General features: G+C 57.1%; 1 protein-coding gene across 4 annotated transcripts in view; it reads right to left on the bottom strand.

The window, feature by feature from the left end:
* LOC133750298 (general transcription factor 3C polypeptide 1-like) overlaps positions 1-23,198 on the bottom strand; it is an 86,550-nt gene that overhangs the window by 33,106 nt on the left and 30,246 nt on the right. Inside the window, exons 8-17 of one of the 4 annotated variants that reach the window (XM_062179834.1) lie at positions 22,442-22,557; positions 21,207-21,516; positions 20,528-20,739; positions 18,000-18,136; positions 16,899-17,052; positions 14,073-14,221; positions 13,488-13,672; positions 12,119-12,376; positions 11,439-11,584; positions 1,596-3,935 (exon numbers count right to left, since the gene is read on the bottom strand). In XM_062179834.1, the coding sequence (XP_062035818.1) occupies positions 3,921-3,935; positions 11,439-11,584; positions 12,119-12,376; positions 13,488-13,672; positions 14,073-14,221; positions 16,899-17,052; positions 18,000-18,136; positions 20,528-20,739; positions 21,207-21,516; positions 22,442-22,557 (1,682 nt within the window). In that variant the 3' untranslated portion in view covers positions 1,596-3,920. Of the gene's footprint in view, positions 1-1,582; positions 11,585-12,118; positions 12,377-13,487; positions 13,673-14,072; positions 14,222-16,898; positions 17,053-17,999; positions 18,137-20,527; positions 20,740-21,206; positions 21,517-22,441; positions 22,558-23,198 lie in introns of those variants that run through there. The other 3 variants (XM_062179835.1, XM_062179833.1, XM_062179832.1) reach the window with 3 other exon arrangements.

Below are 23,198 nucleotides of genomic sequence, written 5' to 3'. Positions count from 1 at the left end.
TCTGATTGACCAGATGGAGGCCAAGCTGCCATGGGGTCCCAGGGAGGGGCCTGCAGCACCTGGAGGACCCTTAGGGCCAGGGCTGGAGGCTGCACGCTGGCCTTCTCCTTAGGAGTCGGCACAGTATCTGAGCGTGGAGAGGAGGGCCAGGGTGTCTCTGTGCCCACACAGGGAGATGCCTGAGGGCCCCTAGGGATTGAGGGAGCTCCCCCACATCTCCACATCACAGACCCACCCCTGCAGTCATAACCCTGACCGTGGCAAGCTGTGCTTCCCCCAGATGCGATCCTTGGCCTTCCATGGTGAAAAGAACTCCGCAGGGGGCTGGTGCCATGGCACAGTAGGTTAATCCTCCGCCTTCAGCACCGGCATCCCATATGGGCGCCGGTTCTAGTCCTGGCTGCTCCTCTTCCAATCCAGTTCTCTGCTATGGCCTGGGAAAGCAGTAGAAGATGGCCCATGTCCTTAGGCCCCTGCACCCGTGCAGGAGACCCGGAGGAAGCTCCTAGGTCCTGGCTTTGGATCAGTTCAGCTCTGGCCATTGTGGCCATCTGGGTCATGAACCAGCGGACGGAAGACCTCTCTCTCTGTCTCTTCCTCTCACTTTCTGTAACTCTGCCTCTCAAATAAATTAAAAAATCTTGAAAGAGAGAGAGAGAAGAGAGAGAGAGAGAGAGAGAGAGAGAGAGAGAGAGAGAGAGAGAGAGAGAGAGATATCTGATTAAGTTAATGATAGAGAGCGGAGGAGATCAGCTTGGATTTTCCCAGGCAGGAGGGCGAGGGTCGGAGGGAAGCAGAAAACGGGGTAACAGAGCCAGGGGGTGCATGGAGGGGCTTTGTAGATGGAGGAGAGGACCCAAGGCCCGGAGTACAGTCAGCCCCTAGCAGTTGGGAAAGGTAAGTTAACAGATCCCCACCCCCACCCTGGAAGCTTCCAGAAGGAATGCAGCCCCTGGTGACACTTTGCTTTCCAACTGCTGACCACCAGAGCCAAGCCCGGTTCCCTTGCCAGCTGCCACTGCCCGGTCAGCGGGGGCGGGGTCTCCTGGGGCCTCCCTGCCTCCACTCTCATGCCCCTTCCGTCTGCCGCAGCCTGGCTGGCAGAGGACCCCCTAGAAAGGTAAACTGGATCACACCACTCCCCTGCCTGCCCCAAGGACTTCTCATTGCACTTACACAAAAATTCGAGTCCTCACCGTGGCTTGCGGGGGTCTTAGGCAGGAGGGGCCCATCCTTGCTGTGTCACCTGGGGAGCTCTGGCCAACCAGTGCCCCCCAGGGTTGGGGTCCAGGGGACCCTAACGTGCGGCCAGGCCTAAGCTGTTGGCCCCGCCCCACCCCTCTGCCTCATGTACTCCAGACCCCATAGCCACCTGGCAGCTCCCTGCACCTGTCACTTGCAGTCCAGGCTCAGGCACTGCACCTGCTTGTCCGGTTTCCCAGAGGTTTTCCCAACCCTCCGTTATCAAACAGCGTCCCCATGCCCTTGATGGCGCCATGTGTGTCCCGGCAGCCCTCACCCCGCCTGTGGTGTTGGACCTCTCAGTTGTAGAGATGCCCACTTGCTCGAGAGGACGCCCAAAAATCCAGACTCCAGACCAGTTGATGCAAAAAGCACGAGGTTTTTATTGAACGTTTGCGCAAATGGGCCCCCACCTCAGGCGGTGAGGAGCCCTGAGCGGCAGTTACTCACAGGTTATATAGGCAACGAATTAGCATATGGGAGAATGCTGGTAAAGAATGCTGGTGGAGAGTGCTGGTATAAAATGCAGAGGTGGCACGGGATTGGCTGGTTCAGAGGGACAATTAGCATACCGGAGAATGCTGAGGGAGAGTGCTGAGGGAGAGTGCTGAGGGAGAGTGCTGAGGTGTTACAGGATTGGCCGGTCGCAGTGACATCATAAGTGTGCGCCTAGAGACTCTCCGAAGGGAGGGGCAGCTCTGCTCTGGGCGCGCCCAGAGGTTTCCCGGAGGGGAGGGGCAGCTCTGCTCTGGGCATGCCTAGAGGTTCTCTGAAGGGGATTGACTTTTCCTTCCCAGAGAACATCCTGCCCGCTAGACTCTGGGGAACATCTAACCTCTTAAGAAGCCCCTGATATTTGCCCAGGCCTAGTTTCTTGTCCCTCTCCCCCATAAGGGTCCTTCATTCCCTCCTTTTCTTTTTGCAAAGATTTTAATCCTAAAATCTATTGGACCTCGGAGGTCTTTGAAGCTTGACACTGGTACTGTTGGGTCAGCACCAGGGTTTGGACAAGGAAAAGCCTCTCGCGGATAAACTGGAGCAACCTGTTAAGAACACATGGGCCGTCTCGTATAGTAACATTGTGGGTGACATTGCACAAGTGTCGGTGGGACAAGGGAGGATTTCCTACACAAGTACCTTGTCCCGACACCTCTGTAAGAGTGAGACGCGGCCGAAGGGGCAAGAGGCAATTATTTGCCTCTGTAGTGCCATTCCAGGTCCTGGGGACCGCGAGGCCCTCGTAATAAGGTGGACCTGGGGCTAGGCATAGCTAGCAGGACTCGGTCAGCTCCGGATTGGTCTGGTTGAGGGCCAGAAAGGCCCCTGTCAAAAGGTTAAACAGCCGCTATCCGGTTGTACGGGGGCTTGAGGCGTTAGGAGTTAAACTTGCCAAGCTAGGCGAAAGGGTGGCTGGTGGGAGGGTTTGGCCTGGGGAGAGCCTGCCTCACTGGAGGGAGGGAACTCTGTTCTTGCTGGACTGGGTTGGGTCCCACTGACTGGGGACTGGGAGCCATACACGCCCCAATAGTTAAGACTATTTCCAGGGATTTTTGTCAAATTATCCTGGTCAGGTACATCCCAGGTATCTAACCCAGTAACCAGTTGACATACGTCCGGGTATAAGGTGCGCCACCATGCCCCGGGGGTATGTAACCCACTAACAGACCAGGCCACCCGTCCTGTGGAGGAAATTACTTCCCACGTTAACAATTGTGGAGCATGGGAATTGGAAAAACAATGGGGAAAGGCCAGGAACATCACAAATATTCTTAGCTTGAGTGGGTTCTGAGTGCGCTGGAGCTTCCATTTGGCTAGTCTATCCGGATCCTCGGGGCCCTGGGGAGGTGGTGCTCGCTTCACGTGTGAGGCGTGGACCCAAGCAGCGATTCCGTCGACCTTGAGAGCGGTGGGAGTTGTCAACAGCACAGTGAAGGGGCCTTTCCACCGGGGCTCTAGAGTCTTAGATTGGGGCCTTCGGACATACACAGCATCACCGATTTGGAAAGGATGTGGGATGGTTGTCGTCTCGGGTTGGTAGGCTGCTGCAAGAGGTTTCCAGACCTGGTTCTGGATGATCTGGAGCGCTCTCAATCGGGCCTGTAATTTAGGGGCATCTGCAACAGAGTCACTGGCAAGGTCAAGCAAGCCTGCTACTGGTGGGGGCCCTCCATAAAGGATTTCGTATGGCGTCAGCCCGCAATGAGAGGGCGTGTTTTGGACCCGGAACAACACCATAGGGAGGAGTTGGACCCAGTCTTTAACGCCAGTCTCCAACGCTAATTTGGTCAAGGTCTCTTTCCTGAACTTTGGGGTCTATAGGCACAGTGCAATTTCCAATTTCTAGGAAGCCTGCCGGCGCTTCCTCAGCCCCCTGCACTACTGCACGTACCTTGGCCAAATTGGTGGGGCGCTTTCCAGCCCCTCTGAGACCCGCAAGGAGAATCTGGCGGTAAAGACGAAGTCGCTCCCTACCAGCAACGGTGGTGTAGTCCCAATCAGGACGGGTTAAAGGAAACGCCTCCTCGATTTCGTTTGGCAGTAGGGTCGGTCGGCCATCTGCTCCAGGGACGTTTTTCCGTGCCTCAAGGTAGACACGCTGCTTTTCCTCAGTAGTGAGGAGGGTCGGCAGAAGCTGCTGACAATCATCCCAGGTGGGCTGATGAGTCAATAAAGCCCAGTCAGAGCCTGGGGGTCTTGAGAGAAAGAGGGGTTATGGGTTTTCACCGAGCGAAGAGGAAAAGCCTGCGAAGTCCAGACGCTTCCCGAGCCCCCTGCCTGCCCCCGACGGAGGCGCAGGCGGCTGGAGGGCGGGGAAGGCGCTGAGACTTCTTCCCCTGCCCTTGTGGAATCAGGGGATGGTGCAGAAGGTTGCACATCCCGCTCTGGTTGTTGTGGGGGTTCCTGCGGGGGAGCAGGCTGGCCGGGAAGATAGGGTGGGGGAGAGTCAAAGAGCAGAAAGTCCTGATCAGCCGGAAGAACCGGTGGCTTGTCAGGTTTTGGATCTCGAATCTCCTTCAGAGGGTATAGGGAAGAGGTTGGCACAACCGGGATAGGAGGAGGGGGTATCGGGGTCCGTATGGGCTCCGTCGGGAAGGAGAAGGGTTCTATCCAGGGAGGGGGGATTACGTGAAAGATCCTCCCACGTGGTAATGTAGGGCACCTGATCAGGGTGTCCATTGGATCCTGGCTGAAAGACTCGCGCCTTAATCTGTAAAATAATATCAAGGTTAAAAGTGCTGTTCCTTGGCCAGCCGACCTCGAAGGCCGGCCATTCTGAGGAACAGAATTTTGCCCATCGTTTCCTTTTAACCTCCACTGAGAGGTGGTGCGCGCGTTCTCGAACGTCCTTCCAGTGATCTAGAGTGAGACTTAAAGGGGTGGTTATTTGTTGACCCATGGGTGCAAAGATTTCAGCCCAAAAAAAAGAACAGCAAATACACAGACACATACAGTAAACAAGACAAACCACATGGCTAGGACAAATCGAACGCTATTGCGCTATTTTTGGGAGCGGCTGCCTGACCAGCCCTCCCCGGGAAGGAGGGAGACTTGGTCTCCGACCCACCTCCAGACCACCCCGGGAGCGTCTTCCGGGGGAACAGACCGAGGGTTTCCCCTACTGGTCTCACAGACCGGAGCGTCCTCCGGGGAACGGACCAGGGGTTGCTGGGCACGCCTGCCTCCCCCACTGGTCTCACAGAGTCAGGTACTGGCCAGTCAGAACACTCAAGACGAAGAACAACAAACAGAAAACACTTAATCGTACCTCCAACTGGTCCGCAGAGAATGGGTCTGAGGGCGACCTCGAGCCCCACGTTGGGCGCCAAAATGTTGGACCTCTCAGTTGTAGAGATGCCCACTTGCTCGAGAGGACGCCCAAAAATCCAGACTCCAGACCAGTTGATGCAAAAAGCACGAGGTTTTTATTGAACGTTTGCGCAAACGGGCCCCCACCTCAGGCGGTGAGGAGCCCTGAGCGGCAGTTACTCACAGGTTATATAGGCAACGAATTAGCATATGGGAGAATGCTGGTAAAGAATGCTGGTGGAGAGTGCTGGTATAAAATGCAGAGGTGGCACGGGATTGGCTGGTTCAGAGGGACAATTAGCATACCGGAGAATGCTGAGGGAGAGTGCTGAGGGAGAGTGCTGAGGGAGAGTGCTGAGGTGTTACAGGATTGGCCGGTCGCAGTGACATCATAAGTGTGCGCCTAGAGACTCTCCGAAGGGAGGGGCAGCTCTGCTCTGGGCGCGCCCAGAGGTTTCCCGGAGGGGAGGGGCAGCTCTGCTCTGGGCATGCCTAGAGGTTCTCTGAAGGGGATTGACTTTTCCTTCCCAGAGAACATCCTGCCCGCTAGACTCTGGGGAACATCTAACCTCTTAAGAAGCCCCTGATATTTGCCCAGGCCTAGTTTCTTGTCCCTCTCCCCCATAAGGGTCCTTCAGTGGGAACAGATGCGTCTATGTGTGTGTGTTCATCACCTGTGTCCCCATTAGACCACCAGAAGGGCAGGTTTGTGGCTCAGCAGGTTAGACAGCTACTTGAGATGTCCACATGCCAACTGCCAGTGTGTGTCCTGGCTACTCCGCTTCTGGTCCAGCTCCCTGCTAAGGGAGAGGCAGCAGCTGATGGCTCAAGTACTTGAGCTTCTGCTTCCAACATGGGAGACCCGGATGGAGCGCCTGGCTCCTGGCTTCGGCTTGACACAGCCCTGGGGAGTGAACCAGCAAATGAAGGATCTCTCTCTTCATACCCCCCACCCTGTCATCTTCCTACCAAATAAATAAAATAAAAAACAGCTTGGAACTCATGCACACAGAGGTCTTCACAATTTCACAGAAAATGTGTTTTCTGGAAAACAATGCATGGATTTCCAAATTGTTTTTTGCACTCAAGCTCCTATTTGAATTCTGTTTCCACCACCTGTGTGAAGTCCCTCCTATCTGATTGCTGTTGTAAACCAGGGCTTTGCTGTTGCCCCCAGCCTCTGCCATCCCAGCCAGGCTCACCACAGAAGCAAACTCAAGGCCGAGCCCCAGCAAAGGATCTCTGAGGAGGCAGAGCTGCAGCAGGAAGGGGCCTGGCTGTGAAGTCGGCAGGGCTGCCCCCGAGGCTCAGGGCACACCTCCCCAGCGGGGGACCCTGGGGGAGTTGCTGCACTGCTCTCAGCCTCAGTTTCTTCATCTGTAAAATGGGCACAGTGGCCGACTTCTCAGCCCGCTACGCAGGGTGACTGAGTGAAGCGACTGTCTTGTCCTGGCTGCTGGCCCCAGGATTCCTCCCAGGGACAGAAATGACTCTGTTGAGAAAGTGTTCAATGATGTGCCTGCACCAGAGTATCCCAGTGTGTGTGCGGGCACACACATACACACACACCTGCACATGTCACACACCCCTGTGCACATGTACACACCTGTGCTCGTATACACACTATGCATGCCCACACTGCACATATACACACCTGTGCACACATACACACACCTGTGCACATACACACACTGCACGCACCTATACACAAACACACGTGTGCACATGTACACACCTGTGCTCGTATACACACTGCATGCCCACACCGCACATATACACACCTGTGCACATGTACACACACCTGTGCACATACACACACTGCACGCACCTATACACAAACACACGTGTGCACATGTACACACCTGTGCTCGTATACACACTGCATGCCCACACCGCACGTATACACACCTGTGCACATACACACACTGCACGCACCTATACACAAACACACGTGTGCACATGTACACACCTGTGCTCATATACACACTGCATGCCCACACTGCACATATACATACCTGTGCACACGTACACACACTTGTGCACATACACACACTGCACGCACCTATACACAAACACACGTGTGTACATGTACACATCTGTGCTCGTATACACACTGCATGCCCACACTGCACATATACACACCTGTGCACACATACACACACCTGTGCACATACACACACTGCACGCACCTATACACAAACACACGTGTGCACATGTACACACCTGTGCTCGTATACACACTGCATGCCCACACCACACATATACACACCTGTGCACATGTGCACATATACACACACCTGTACACATATACACACTGCACACACCTGTGTACACACACCTTTGCACGTATGCACATTTGTATACACACATACCCACACCTGCACTGAACATACACCAACCTGTGCATGTGTACACACATACCTGTGCACGTATACACACTGCACACACACACACACACCTGTGCCTATGGGGCTGCATGTCCACTGCCACAGGGAAGGCTTGGGGAGTGAGAGGGGGCTTTGCGTGAGTGAGGCAGGAACTCCTTGGGAAGCCCAGGCGGGAGGAGTGGGGCCAGCCAGGTGACAGATGCATAGTGGAGCCGGCGCTGTGCAGCGGGACCTCCCACGGACCTCCAGTGCAGTCAGCAGAATCCTCAGATGCTCTCTGAGAGGCCCTGTCACTATGGAAACCCAAAAGGGGGCAGCATCGTATTCTGATGCTCACTCCCCCGTCAGGAGGGGAGTCACCCATAAGCAACCCAGACCCCACATGCAAAGGAGGCCTCTGGGAAACCTGGGATTGGCAAGGAGGGCTGGGACTCCAGAGAGCCAGTAGTCAACAGGGAATGAGGCCACAGGTATGTGGCTCCCAGAGGCACAGAACCCATGATGGTAGCTGGGGCTCAGGTGGAGCAAACAAAATCAGAGTGCTATGGGGAAGTTTTGTACCACCACAGCCTTGAGGGTCTACCATCCCAATGCCATTTCCTGCCCACGGGGCTTCTGCGCCCGTGAGGAAGCAAGCTTGCCCATGCTCCAGGGGACTCACAGACACCTGCCCAGAACACAGACACCAGACACCCCTGTCCCACCTCACCCTGGGGTCAGAATAATGGAAATGACCACAGCGGCCAGTGCCCCTGTGCAGGAAACCATTCTTCAATGACTGGTCCCAGCAGGGATGGGGAGAACCCATGCCACAGCTCCCACGGGGCTGAAACACAAAACGCACCTGCAGCTGGGCAGGAGCATGGCTCCCTCATGCCTGCATCAGCCCCTTCTGGATGGCATCAGGGGTCTGAGAGCCCCACAGAGGACAGGCTGGGCACACTCCCTCCCCTCTGGGGATGCCCCAGGAAAGCAGGTGCACAAAAATCCCACCCCTATTTCCAAGAAGGTTTCCTTGCAGTCCCAGGATTCTGCAGGTGACTGCACGTGCCAGGGTGGAGGAAGGAAGTGACACTTCCATCCCAAGCCTGGGCTGAGACTGCCCTGAGCCAGTACTGCCTCGTGCCAGCCACTCTGCCTAAACGGGTCCCAGCTCCGTGGCCTCCAGGACATCCTTTGTTCAGGACGTGGCCGTGAACTCACGAGGGGCTGGTGTAGATGACTGATGCCAACCGCCACACAGGGTCAGGGACACAAAAGGTAGTGGCGGAGACTGCGGGAAATTGGAGAACAGCGGCCCACCCTGCGGGGCTGGAGTCCACTGTGGCCACATGCGACCAGTACTGCTGGGTTCTTCCTCCTGTCCCAGAGAAGGCAGAACCTCCTGAATTTGCAAGTTCGGCTGGGAGAAAGACTGTTCTCTGGGCACACTCAGCCCTTCTCTTTGGGGGACCGCCCATGACTTTGGCCACCTGAGACCATGTAGGCAAGGGAGATGCCTTTGGGCCGAGGTGCCTGGTTCCTTTAGATCATGCGAGAGAGAAAATCCATGCTCCTGTGTCGTGTAAGCCTCTGTGATGTTGGGTGTTTGGCTCAGCAACTGGCCTTAAATCCATGCTAATACACTTGGCCACAAATTCCATTTTAAGATCCTGAGTGAGCCCGGCCAAGCCTGCCTGCCTGCCTGCCAGCAAGTGCCAGTTTGCAGCCCGGACCTCAGGCAAGGATCTTGACAGAACCTTCTGCTTCGCCTCACTCCTCAGCTCGCAAGTGCCTGGGAGTTCTCTCCCATCAGCCCAGCTAAGTCCAAACCCCCTGGCACCCCAGAGCGGGGGTGTCCCAGCCAGCGCTGCCTCTGGTCTCATTTCTCACACTCCCACGCATTCCCTGTAGCTGTTCCAACTTGCCCACGGTTTCTGAGCCTTCAAGGTCGCCGCCTCCTCCAGGCAGCCATCGCTCCCCCAGCCTGAGTCAGTCACACCCTCCTCTGCCCTCCCACCACCCCTTAAACATACCCTATTAATACCTCGTGAGAGCATGCACCGTGTGCTGCTCTAATTGTGCAAAGCTGTGAAGGCAAAGGCGCTCACCGGAGGCAGGCAGGCAGAGGCCCCAGTGCCCAGGCTCAGGCCCTGTGTGGGCCAAGGCCAGGGACCCAGCGCCTCCGAGCCTCAGCCTTCTCAGCTGTGAGCTGGTGACAGCGCTGCTTGGAACTTTAACAAGCACAAGACACCGTGTCTCTTGCACCCAGGCATTCTGCTAGGGCTCTGAGCAACCAGAAATGCACCTGTCATCATGGAGCTTAGAAACTCAACAGTGGCAACTGACCTGAAATTAGATCGGATGCAGGGAAAACATTACTTCATGCAGCTGTGCTAACATTTACAAAGGAGGAGTATTTGCACGGGTGAAGGGAACAGTCTACCCTGTCCATGTCTCTTCCTAGGAAGAGACACAAAGTGGGTTCTGGCCAGGCAAGCAAAGAGGAGAGCTGTGGGGAGGGGATTCCAGGAAGCAGGAATGGCACATGCAAAGGCCCTGAGGCATTAAGGTAATTTCCTCCTCCATGAACCCAAAGAAGAAAAAGAATGTGTCAGGGCAGAGCAGCTGAGTGTGTCTTTGGGTCTCCATGGCCCAGAACAGAGCTTGGCACGTGGTAAATGTGACCAGATATTTGCCAGCTGAGTGAGGGACCCTGCTTGTGCCTCCACCCCTGTGCGCTGGCCCTGTGTCCGGTGCTGTACTGGACCAGGAGGAAGATGTGAGGCTGGACTTGTCCTGGATCGTGCTCTCTCAGCCTTTCCACTCCCAAAGCTGGAGACACATGCACGTGGACCCCAAACACCAGGTTAAGGCATCAGAGTTTGTGGCAAAGGCCAGCCGCAGTCACCCAAAACCTGGGCCCCTTCTTCCATAGGACAGAAGACATCTGGGCCTCCTGGGCAGTAACATGGCCCTGCACGGCTCTTGCAAATGGACAGTCCGAGTCAGGGCTGGAGACCCCGGGCAGGTCTCCTCCACCCTCCTTCCCAGCTGCCCCCAGGAACTGGGGCCCTGGAAAGACTGGTGGGGTGTGGCTGTGCCACCTAGGAGAGAAACAGCCCTCTGCTCTGCCTCCCTACTGCAGGGTTGCTTTGTCTGCAGCACAGCCCTACGTGCCTCACATGATGTCTAAGAAAGGGTCAGGGACCTTGGAGTTTGGAGCACTAAATGGCTGCATCGTGAGGCAGAATGGGGTGCGGCCTTGGCTTCTGGTGGCGCCAGGGATGGGTGGTGACTCAGAAAGGGGAGCTTGGGGCCGGCGTTCTGGCATAGCGGGTGAAGCCACCTCCTGCAATGCCGGTCACGTGCTTGGGTCCCTGCCGCCCACGTGGGAGACTCAGACTGAGTGCTGGGCTCCTGGCTTTGGCCTGACCCTGCCCTGGCTGTTGTGGGTATTTGGGGAAGTGAACAGAGGACACAGGATCTCTCTTCCCCCTCTCTCCCTAACTTTCAAATACAATGAAGATAAAGGTTACAAAGAGCAAATAAAATCTCAGCTCAGTTGAGAGAAAAGGGAGGTCACACAGCCAGACACACGAAGCACACAAACACGGCACAGCAAACAAGGACCAGAAGAAAAGGTACTGAAACCTTTAGCAGTGATCATCTCTAAGCGGTGAGGCTACAGTCATTTCTATTTCTTCCCTTTCCTATATTTCTAAAAACATCACACTTCATTGCTGCACTGTAAATTATTTTTTTTTTTACCTACCTGCCTACTGACAAAGAGATGTAGAATAATGATTTTTTATGCAGTTCCCCCGATTATCCACCCAATCACCTGATCGAGTCTACTTATAAGAACACATCCTTGATGCAGTTCCTCTCGATGGACCACCTGTCCATCCATTTACCCATTTGCCCATCCGCCCAGGCAACTCTCGGCCAGGTGAGTGTAGGTCCCCAGCCTGTAGCCGAGGGGCCAGCCCCAGGCTCTGCAGCGGCCCGAGTCGCCAGTACCTTGTAGCTGACTTGCACGATCTGGATGAAGATGGAGAGGGGCAGACAGAGGAGAATGTCGCTGACGAGAGCCCAGCCAAAGCCGAAGTCCCTGTGCACCGGGATAGGAGGGACGTAGCGCATCCATGAGACTTCATTCACGTACACTAGGAACAAAACCCGAGTCACTCCTCGGCAGCCAGGAGCCAGCCATCATGGCGACGGCGCCTAGCAGTGACTCCCTCACTGCCAGCTCGGACAAAGCCCTGCTTGTCCAGGAGGAAGCACGAGGAGATGGGCAGCCCAGGGGCTCTGGAAGACTGGATGGTGTCTTCATTTTGATCAGGGGACTCTGAGGGGATGCCGCCAGTTCAGACGCTGCTTAGACCCACATCTGAGTGGCTCCTGGGTCTAACTTCCAGCTAACATAGATTATGGGGTGCGGCGGTGATGACTCAAGTGCGTAGGTCCCTGTTACCGACACGGCATACCGGGATGGAATTCCCAGCTCCCAGCTTTGGCCTCATCTAGCCGCTCCCCCCACCCCCGCGCCCCCAGCAGTTGTGGGTATTTAGGGAGCAGATCAGCAGATGGGAGCTCTGTCTCTCAAATAAATGAATGAAAATCATTTTTCAACAGGATAAGGAATGTTAGCCATGTCTCGCCCTGGACCCCGCTGTGGGCGTGGCGGAGGCACCCACCGGTCTCCGTGTCGAGCTCCACTTCGGCCTCCCAGGTGACAGTCTCCCTGCCCTCCGAGGAGGCCTCCGCATGCCTTGCAGAGGCAGCCTGGGCCCTCATCCTGCTTGACTCCTGCCGTCGGGACCTCCTCTCGCCGCCGGGCTTGTGCGCCGTCTTGTTGGCAGGGTGCCCGTAGATCAGGTACCACAGAAACATGTGCACCACACGCAGGCGAGGCATCTTGGGCAGAAACCCCAGAGAGCGGCCGAGTCCTGGAACTGGGAGAGAGGGACATGGCTCTCATCTCTGAGAGTTTCGTCTCTCATGCACTAGGACAGGAGGAGGGCTGTCGTTCTAGAGAGAGGCCTGGGAGAGGCCTCCGAGGTGCTAACGGAGTGGACCACAGAGAAACCTATAGACACGCACCCAGGGCAAACTAAGGGGCCTGAGATGAGCGTGTGTCTGAAATGGGTGAGGAAGGGCCCCGAGGCCATAGGGATGGGGTGCAGCAGGAAGGAGTGCGTGGGAGGCCAGAGCACGGCGGAGAAGGGGCCCACCAGCTCAGCACACCTGGCTTCAAACAGACTGTGTCCAACATGCTCAGCCCTGGGCTCTTCTAAAGGAGCATGTTTCTCTGTGGACACAGACAACTTTCCCCTGCCTTTCCCTGGCAGAGAGGGAAGGAGTGAGACCAGGCAGGGTGACAAGGCCCAGCTCACGGAGGAACACACTCACTGCCCTTGGTGTGCTCAGGTGCACGTGGTCCTTGGCCGCACAGCAGCGTGCTTGGGTTTCGCTAGCAGAAGCCATGCTGTGCGACCAGCACCTTGGGAAAGGGAAGTCTTGCAAACCAGCTCTTCTGCTTGGCCTCCCTGGTCTCTGCTTCCCACACTGGACACTGGCTGGGCGGAGCCTGGCACCCTGCTCAGGTCGGGAGAGGAGCCGAGCTCCCCGCCAACCATGCCCTGAGCACCTGCACCGGCTCAGTGTGGGTTCACAGCGCAGTCGCCGTGCCCCGCCAGGACGCCAGGGGGCAGACGACATTGCCACCTCAGACCTGACTCTGGAAAAGCGATGTGAACACTCAAGGGTGACTCTCAAGGGCTTGCAGGACAGTCCAGCCCAAGAACGCTCGCCCGAAGGAACTGATATTTGTGAATACTTCCTCATGCTGGGATCTGACATAATTTTAGCTGCATCTCTGCAGGCTGTGAGAGGGAGAATTCTCCCCATTTGGTGGAGGGAAAGGGAGATGGGCAGAAACCATGGGACTGGCCCAGCACGCCTCAGCCAGTGACCACAGCCCAGGTGGGGAGCACAGGTGACGCACACATCATCCCACCAGCCACAGAGGGAACGCACGCGGCCCGCCCAGGAAGGGGCTGGTACCGATGACGGGGTTGTAGTTCTTCAGCTGGGTGATGCCCATCTTTTCATCTGTCTTTTTCACGCGTGCGCTCTCTACTTTATTGGAGGTGTTCAGCTGGGAGGCTCCCGATGCGCTGGGGGCCTCTGCCACTGGAGTTTCTTCTTCCACTTCCTCTTGGGGTGGCGGGGGTGGGGGAACTTTGGCCCTGTGGTGCAGATACAGGATGCTGTGACTGACGGATGGATGGACAGACAGACAGATGTGCAGCCCTCCACCCGCAGGGGCCATCTTGGGTTTACTCCTAGAAGGAACTTTCCTCCACTGCTGATTCATCTGGCGGCCACCAGTCAGTCTAGGAAGGAAACCACAGAACACCCCTGCAAGGCAACCACACTTGCTGGGAGCCCTTCTGAGACCCAGAGTGTTCCAGACACTGGAAGGCCCGATGGAGCAGAAGCAGCAGGGAGTTTGCTCCTCACAATCCAGACACCGACCCCTGCTTAGACTCGGGATTCGTGAACCACAGACCTAACCCACTGAACCCAGGCCTGCATGCAAAGGTAGACACCAGGGTTTTGTGAAGGGGGCATCGGGCTGGGACTCACGAGCCTGGTGGCCTTGCTGAGCGGTCCTTCCTGTCTGCCACTTGCCTATTGGCTGTGCTTGAGTTGGAGATCCGGAAGCGAACCTGCTCAATGGCACTTCTTACCAGAGGGTCGTTCTGGTCCATGGATGGGTGCACAACCAGATCAACCTGCAGAGAGAGGTCGGGCTGTCCCAGAGGGTCCTCGGGGGACCCTCGGTTCTATTTGATGTCACTGGCATTTCCAAAAGCAAAGAGGAGACGCCAGCAAAATCTGTCGCTCAACGCTCTGTTGTTATAGCAACTGGCACCAAAACCCCTCAAGTGACCAGCGATCAAATCCTGGACGGGAGCCATGGCCCTGTGGGCCCTCGCCGGGCTGTCACAGCCCACTGCTCCCTGCCACTTCCTGACAGGCGGCTCCCCATAGCCCACCCCTGAGAGCTGAGACTTTCCCAGTGCTGCTCGGGAGTCCTGAGGGCTTCCATCTGGAAAAGGTAAGCGGCTTTCATTAATCTGGCCTGGCTGAGAGCGCCACGGTGGGACCCGTGCCCAGCGTGCTCCCAGACAAACCGGGGGAGGATTCAGAGCTGCTTTTGTTGTTTTACCTTTTTGGAGGTACTGAAGCTGAACGGCTGAGGTGGTTCTCATTTTAGGAGAGCTACACGGCTGCAAAATGGAAACCATGGAGAAGGGCAACACTCGGAACACCAGTAGGAGAGGTGGAGCTGAGTGGAGTGGGGGGCGTGTGTCAGCGGTGTCATGGCCTGGGCACCCAGAAAACCAGGTTCCTCTCTCGGTCACTGCTCTGCCCAGAGTGTCAGCTCTGGCTAGCGGCTTCATGCCAAAAATGGGCTCAGATAGGCTGGGGACAAGGAACAGGAAGCAATACCTAGATGAGGAGTCTTAATGGCCATACCTGGCTTAGCCTCTCCCACTCCTCATTTGTGAAACAGGGACCCCTCTCTCCCAGCTGCCAACTCCCTTGTGGTTTTGTGAGACTTGTACAAGAGACAGGAGGCATCTCCAAGATTTAAAAGCACAGTAGAGGGGCTGGTGCTGTGGCATAGCAGGTATAGCTGCTGCCTGTGACACTGGCATCTCACATGGGTGCCTGTTTGATTCTCAGCTGCTCCACTTCCAATCCAGCTCCTTGTTAATGCACCTAGGAAAGCAGTGGAAGACGGCCAGGGTGCTTGGGCCCCTGCGTCCACGTAGGAGACCCGGATGAAGCTTCTGGGTCCTGGCTTCGACCTAGCTCAGCCCTGGCCATTGCAGCCATTTGGGGAGTGAACCCGCAGATGGAAGACCTCTCTCCATGCCACTCCTCTCCACCCCATCTCTCCTTTTCACGACCTCTGCCTTTCTAACAGATAAATAAATCCTTTAAAAAAATCTACAATACAAATCCACAGCGTTCCTGTTTCTACTTTCTATGACTGAATGGCCCAGCTACTTCCCAACGGCCCAATAGCCAGGGCTGGACGGGGGCGGGGGCAGAGGCTGGTGTGGGTGTGGTGACTCCAGCAATGTGGCTGCAGCATGAGCTATGGGTACTACAGAAAGGCTGGGTGAGAAACTGCAGCCCGCTCTGAGGGCACACATCCATACCATAGCCCTTTCCAGCACACATACGTACCACAGCCTTTTCCAGGCTACTGGACTGGCACCTCATGGCCCGGGGTGGGGGGAGGCAGAGCCACTACCGTGCACTTAGATTTTGGAGCTTATGGAATCCCCCAAGGTTCACCTGCTGCTCTCAGATCTCACCCTAGCCTCTCACTGGCTCCCTCTGGCACAGCCTGGTAGACGTGGCGCCAACAGAGCTGGACACACAGCAGGCGCCAGAGCTGGACACACAGCAGGCGCCTGAGCTGGACTGCGGCTCCCCACCCTGACCTGGGGGAGGTGTTCTGCCTTCTGGGACCGCTCTGTGAAGAGCAGCAGAACTCAAAGGCGCTGCTGCAGATGGGCGGGGGGCTTCCCCTGCCCTTCAGAGACAGTGAGAGAGAGTCAGTGCCGGGACCTAGTGCCCCTGCTGGAGGGAGGCAAGGCAGGCTGCCTGGGGGGCACCGCCGATATAAAACCGATGAGAGCGTCAGTGTACTGCCTCTTACGTCGTCTCGTCCCGCTCTGTACTGTTCAAACCCCCTCAAGACAAGCTCAAGTCCAAAAGCAGAAATGACCTTGCCGGCTTATTAAGGAGACAAAAGATCAAAGCAGAGCTTTCTTAAGGCAGAGATGGGAAAATGTCGCCAGGGAAAAAGGTCAGGCAAAGGAAGGGGCCTGTCCCGCTGTGCTGTCGCAAATTGCTCTGACCCCGAAAAACCTGAGCCTGAGATGGCAGAGCTGCCGGGCTGCAGTTGCTATGGGAATGGCCCCAAACTTGAAACTGTACAGAAACAGCCCAGCTGAGAGGAAGAGACGGCTCACTCCCCACTAGAAAACCCTGGCGGAGTGTGCCCACAGAGCCACTGCCACTGTTCTCTCTGGGGATACGTGGCCTCCCACCTCCGTGGAGAACGTTCGCGCTGCTGAGTCCACAGTTCCCACCGTGCCAGGGTTATTAAACATCTCCCAGCAGCACTCTGCCCAACTCGAGCCGCTCGCCTTCCTGCGTCTCCTCCACGGCTGGCCGCGGGGCTGGACGCCTGGCTCGAGACCCGAGCTTGTTACTGCTCTTCTCTCTTTCCAGCGGATACACAAAGTGGGGATGGAAGGCCTGCTTCCCACATCAGGAGGCGAGGTGGGAAACGCCGAGTCCCTGATAACCAGGGCGGGATAGGCAAGCCCGGCGTGCTTCGGGCAGTGTGAGGCTGCATGTGGGCGCCGCGAGGGCCCTGCTCACCTTCTTCTTGATCCCATCGTGGATAACCGTGGTCCGGTAGAGCCGCAGGAGCCCCTCCTCAGAGAGGTTCCGCACCAGGCGGACGATGGACTTCTTACAGCACTTGGTGGACACGCCTTCCCGCTTCTCCTGATCCATGATCATCTTCTGAATCCTGGGGCACCACAAAATAAGCAGCTCATGCTCTCCGCCCCAACAGGGAATGGAGACGCACTTAACGGAGCCAACCAGGCAAGGGGCGGGGCTGGCGCAGGTCTCCCCCACCCGGGCAGATGGCGTAGATCCTCTCTCTCTGGGGTGAATGAGCTGCTACACACAGCCGCTCCATGTGAGAGAGGACTTGCCGTGGGAGGGCGATGGCAGGGAAAGCCAGCACCGTGTGCAGAGCTGTCTTCACCAAGTGTGCGTGCTGGCTGGGCCTCCTGCTACGGAACGCTCCGGTGCGCCACCGTCCCCTCCTGACTGCTCCCTCTCTGGCCACGCCCCCAGTTGCGCTCTCATTGTGTCTCTACACTGGTATTTCTAGAGCACTGGGCACAGAGTGGCAGGGCCTCAAAGGACCTCGCAGACCGAGGTGTCCCCATCCCTCCCTAGCTGGAGCGTGCAGCCCCCATGACCTAGACTGGAGAGCGAAGCTCCTTCCCACTGAGTGGCCGGGAGGAACAGCGGCATGGCCGGTGGGGACAGGGAGTGCCACAGACCAATGGAGCAGAGGCCAGAGCCTCGACTGCAGCCCACACTGAAGTGCCACCTGTACTTGCTTCGGGTTAGCTTCAGGAACAGACTCCAAGCACAATTCTGTCAGTGACACTATCTCACCTGCCTGCTTCTTCCCATAGCCCTCTCTTACCAGCAATTTCCCAGGCATGGAGAAGGGCAAGCCCACTGCCCCTTGTCTCTGTTCTTGCTCCATCAGGGCCCCATTGTCTGGTGTACGGATGAGCCCTGCCGTCTACACTCTCCAAACAGCCACAAAAGGAGACCCAGGGCACAGGAGGCACTCAAATGTCCTTCGGTCATTTCTGTGGCTGGTGCTGACCACCTGGCCGAGAGGTGTGGCCAGTGCAAGAGAGACAGGCGGGCGGGCGAGAGCGAGCTTACGTGAACAAGCTCTCGATCAGACGCAGGTTGGTGACGGCCTCTATGATCAGATTCCTGCGTTTCAGCAGCCGGTAGGTTTCATGCGGCTTGTCCTGGCCGGGGCCATGCTTCCCGCTCTTCTGGGAACCGCTGCTCTCCTGGAACAGAGCAGAGCGCAAGGCACAGGGGTTCAGCAGCACCCGGGGCCTGGATACCACTCCCACGGGCTCTTTCTCCCTTCAGGGAACTCCCACGCCCGTGTTTCAAGCAGGAGGACCAAGGCGTCCATCTGGCCTCCTGTCCGCATCACTGCAGGCTTGGAAGGAGCCAAGGCGTGGGTCAGCAGAGGACGTGGGCCACACAGCTGAGTCCAGAACAGAACTCAGAGGCGTCTGCTACAGCGACCCCAGGCAGCTGAAAGGACCTGCTCCATGTCCCCTGGTTCTTCCACGTGACATCGGTGACAACTCTCCGCAACCTGAGGATGACGGCTCCCACTGTACAGACGTGGAAGCCAGGGTGAGGGGAGGCTAAGGCGCGGTCTGGAGCCACACAGGCTGCACACGTGTGCAAGCTCGGGGCTTCTGGCTGAAGAGGCGGGGAGCCAGGGGAGCACAGGCGGTCTTTGGAAGCCACAGATGTTTCTGAAAGTGATCAGGGTGACTGGTGACAGAGGAGAGGAGAAAAGCTGACCGGCATCTCCTCATTCATCCCTGCCAGAAGGCCCACGCCGTGCTCTGTGTGGCTCCTTCCTGCCTCCCCTTGAGCTTAAAATGCACTTGCTCCATCTGCCCTTGGATCAAAATATTGACAACCCCAACGTGAGGCCCGAACGGGAGGGAAACGCAAACTCTAACATGCTCCCTGCAGACCTCCCACACAGAGCAGGGCCATACGGCAGCCCTGGGCACGTTCCCCTCCACACCTGCTCGCTTGAAGCAGCGTTTTCAGAAAATGTCAGTGCACCCGGGAAGGCTACTCCATCCGACATGGTGGCACGCACAGAGCCTAGCTCCCGTCCCTGCCAACTGTGGACACGCCCGGCCTAGCACACTGCTTCTATGGGAGAAGGGCAGGAGGCAGTGTCCCTAGAGAGGCAGAATACCCCTTGTGCTGCCTTGCGTTTCGGCGCAGAACCTTTGCGGGAAAGCCACACGAGGGCAAAGCGAAACGCGCTCTGTCACCACTTGGCTGAGCAAGGGTGACAAAGTGGGACACAATGCTGCCAGGGACACTAGCGATGGACTTCCGCTGGGCTAGGAAAGAGCAGCTGGATTTCTGAGCCCTGGAGGGAGCAGATGCTGGAGTCACAGGACCTGCTGATGGGGCCCATAGGGTAAGGAAGGCAGGTAAGAAGCTGGGAGACCATCCATCTAGAGAGGAGACCAGTCAGACATGACAGAGTCACGGCAACCAAAGAAAGGGCTGAAAGGGTCTAGAAAAATCGACACCACACCCCATCGCTTCTGTGACAGGGACCCACCAGCACAGGCCTTCATTCCAGACAGGGACAAGTAGGATCAGGCTGGGGGTGCACACACACACTCTAACGTTCACAATACCACTCACCGAGCAGGTGGCTGACCACCTCCCCAGGGCCCCTGCCTTCCTCCTCCCAGAGGGCACCGGTGTTTATCTTGAAGGCTTGTGAAGCCCAAGGGACACAGCAGTGACAGCTTCCAAAACCCACCCCTGCCCCGCCCCATCAGAAGTCCATTCCACACTGAGCAGCTCCAAAGTGCTGGAGGCCCCCCTGGCAGAATCCGGGGCCCGACAAGTGACAAGGTACATGGCACTAAGTGAACCCAATCATATGAAGTCACTTCAAACAGTCAGTGGGAAATGGAGTTAAAAGACGGGTTTATTTTCATGCAAAAAAAATTGCAAAATCTATGCACAGTTTCTTGCTAAAGCACAGTTTGCACCACCCTTTAGAAGAGGTCTGTGTCAGGAGGAGGGAGTTTCTCCATCAACTGCCTTTTCATCCTCCTGATAACACTGACAGAAAGCACTCAGCTGATCCTGCCGCGTCTCTGACGCCGGGACCCAGCGCAGTGGCCAGAACGTGCTGACACGCGCTTGCTTTTTGGCAGTGTTGGTTCTGATTCCCTTCCTTTTTATGGTCAATGATACTGCCCTTTCATCTAAAGTAGGATTTCTCAGCCATGGCAGAGCTGATGTTTTGTTTTGGGCTAGAAAATTCTGGCATGAGGCATTGTCCAGGGTCTGTGTGGGGCTGTTTATCAGCATCCACGACTTGACCTGTGGATGCTGGTAGCATTCCCCTCCCTAAGCGTGACAATCGGAGATGTCTCCGCATTGCCAGATGTCCCTGGGGAACGAAATTCACCCAATAGCCGATCTAAATGAGCCTTACAAATGTTCCTCCTAAAAGGAACACAAGGGAAGAGAGCGAGTTAGCTATAGCCAATGGAAACACCAGGTAACCACTTTCGCACACGGAGAGGCGCCGGCCCACTGCTGGGAACACGTCTCATGTCAATCAGCTGTCCCTGCCAGGGACGCACGCCCTCCCTGCGAGCACTGACCTTGGGGTTTTCCAGCCGGACCTCCTCGATCAAGGCGATGTCGCCAGTGTCATTCTCCATGTGGTGCGAGCCGAAGCTGGGCTCTGAGGAGCTGCTGGTGTCCAGGAGGTTGTCGGTGCCAGCGCGGCTCCCACACGCGGCACCCTCGGCAGCTCCCGCCAAGGCAGGTGGCTGCCGCTTGAGAGGGTTCAGGTTCACGACTTTCCACCCACCTGCGCGAGGGGAGGAGCAGAGTGGGTCAGGGGCAAGCGAGAGGCCGTCTCGGCTGGGCTCGGCAGCCCGAGCAGACTCATGCAGGCCAGGAGACCCATGGAGGGTCGCGTTATAGGCAGCCCTGCCTTTACCTGGACTCCAGATGCCAAATTTGTCCCTGGCCCCCGCCCTCCATATATGCTTTAAAAAAAAAAAAAAAAAAAAAAAAAAAAAAAATCTCTAACTGAGCTAAAACCCTGAGGGATTCTTTAAAGTATTGTTAGAGGGAAGCTTCGAAAATTCAGCCCCTCTCATGATAAAACTACAGAACATTTGCAAAGGAGAGCCGCCTAGCAAGCCGCCGGGGTGGGCCACACAGCCATGTCCACCAAGCCTGTGCACCCCAGACTCAGCACCAGAGGGACCCTCAGGGGCTGCTTCCTAAGAAAGCCCACAGCCCCCGCCCTGCCTGCCCGAGCTCCCCTACCCTTGGTGGGGGTGGAGTGATGAGGCTGGGCCCCCAGCCCGAGGCTGCCGGAGGCCCTGGCGTCCCCCTGGGGCCCTCGGCCTTTCCGCTTGCTGCTGCCGCCCTCGTCCTCGCTGTCCGACTCCGAGAGGAAGGCGTCTTCGCCCTCGGGCGGGAGCGACTCCTCCTGCATGGAGGCCAGGCTCACGGTGGCCAGCAGCTCGCTGCGGGCCTTCTCCCGGGCATACTGGCGGCTCAGGTCGCTCTCCTCGGCGAACACGCAGGAGATGTACTTGGTGGTCCGCTGGCGGCCTTCATCTTCCATGAAGCCCTGGGGGGATAAGAAGTGCTGACCGCACTCCGAAGAGGGCCAGCGACCTGTTCCCCCCACAGTCTGGCTCTCACCAGCACCTTCCATCTCACTGCCTGGGCCACTGGTCAGGCCCATGCATGTGCCCCAGTGGGCCTTCCTGTCTCGTCATCCCTCAATGCCTGGTAGAGCACTCAGCCCCCAGGGAGCGGTCAGTGAGCAGTGAGTGCCTGGCACACAGAACTCAATCACGTCCCCAGGAGCCAGGCGTCAGCGAGAGGCAGCCAGGTGGGGGCTGTGCAGCCAGCAGGGCGCGGCTCTGTCTCCTGGGATGAGGACATAGCAGCCTCCAGCTGACTGTCCCCCTATGCTGCACTCATGTGGCCTGACTTTTCATGCTGACCATCCCTTTTTTTTTTTTTTTGACAGGCAGAGTGGACAGTGAGAGAGAGAGAGACAGAGAGAAAGGTCTTCCTTTGCCATTGGTTCACCCTCCAATGGCCGCCGTGGCCGGTGCGCTGATCCAAAGCCAGGAGCCAGGTGCTTCTCCTGGTCTTCCATGGGGTGCAGGGCCCAAACACCTGGGCCATCCTCCACTGCACTCCCGGGCCACAGCAGAGAGCTGGCCTGGAAGAGGAGCAACCGGGACAGAATCCGGTGCCCCAACTGGGACTAGAACCTGGTGTGCCGGCACCACAAGGCGGAGGATTAGCCTAGTGAGCCGCGGCGCTGGCCATCCCTTTGGTTTTTATCGAGTGCAAACCACAGCGAGGGGCAGACAGAACCTGCGGATGGCCTGCATGCAGCCTGTGTGCACTGGCTTGACGTACAGGGCAGCCGGTCTCATCTCCTGCCGGTCTGAGCCCACCCCCTGCTCCCTTCATAATCACACAGTGCACACCCCGAGACAGGGAACTGGGGCTGTGTGTGTGTGTGTGTGTGTTACCTTGACGACCTTGAACCTCTGGAGGAGCAGACACAGCATTCTTGCTTCCAGCTTCCCCACGTTCATGGCCACGCGAATCTCAGCCTGGGAGATGCCTTTTGTGCCTCTGCGTTCGACTGTGGGAAACAACACGCTTGAGTCCTGGCGTTGGCATGGGGCGGCTCCCACGGCCACAGCACAGCCACTAAACCCTCCCCTTCCTTCTGCACCCAGGACGCGGAGGCTAACAGCCTACTGTGCCAGCAAGAGCGCCAGCGGCCGGTCTCTAAGGCCTTGGCTGACTCCTCCATGGGAACGCACTTGGCGGAGGGAGACTGACCAATGGCCAGTGGACGACCCAGCCACATTGTCTGTGCCCAGGCCTCGCTGTGGGAAATGAGCTCTTTTGCACAAACGGACTTTTTCAGAGCAATGAAATCAGCCGCTTTATGAAGCGTCAAGGAAGGTGACGTTTAATGAAGGGCCTTCTTAAATGGGCTCTGCTCTTTGCTCTCTGCGGTTTGTCACCTCCTGCCCTGTCGCCAGCAGTGGCTCTCGGCCTTGCCGGTGAGGGGAGTGCCCCCGAGGGTCCCTTTCGGTCCCTTCTCCCAAATGGGGACTGAGGACTATGGCGCGGGCTCATTGCTGTCCTGCAGAGATTTGAGGGGGTCCAGAAGGGTGAGGAGGAGACAGATTTTTTTTGCCCTTCATCACCAGAATCCCCAGCCTGTGGTGACTCGGAACCAATCTTGGAAGGTGACAGGTGGCTGTGAAATCT

The sequence above is a fragment of the Lepus europaeus genome, chromosome 21 (genome assembly GCF_033115175.1).
Source record: "Lepus europaeus isolate LE1 chromosome 21, mLepTim1.pri, whole genome shotgun sequence".
Taxonomy (NCBI): Eukaryota; Metazoa; Chordata; class Mammalia; order Lagomorpha; family Leporidae; genus Lepus; species Lepus europaeus.
The sequence above is the reverse complement of the archived record's forward strand: the minus strand, read 5'-3'. Positions and strand labels throughout refer to the sequence as shown.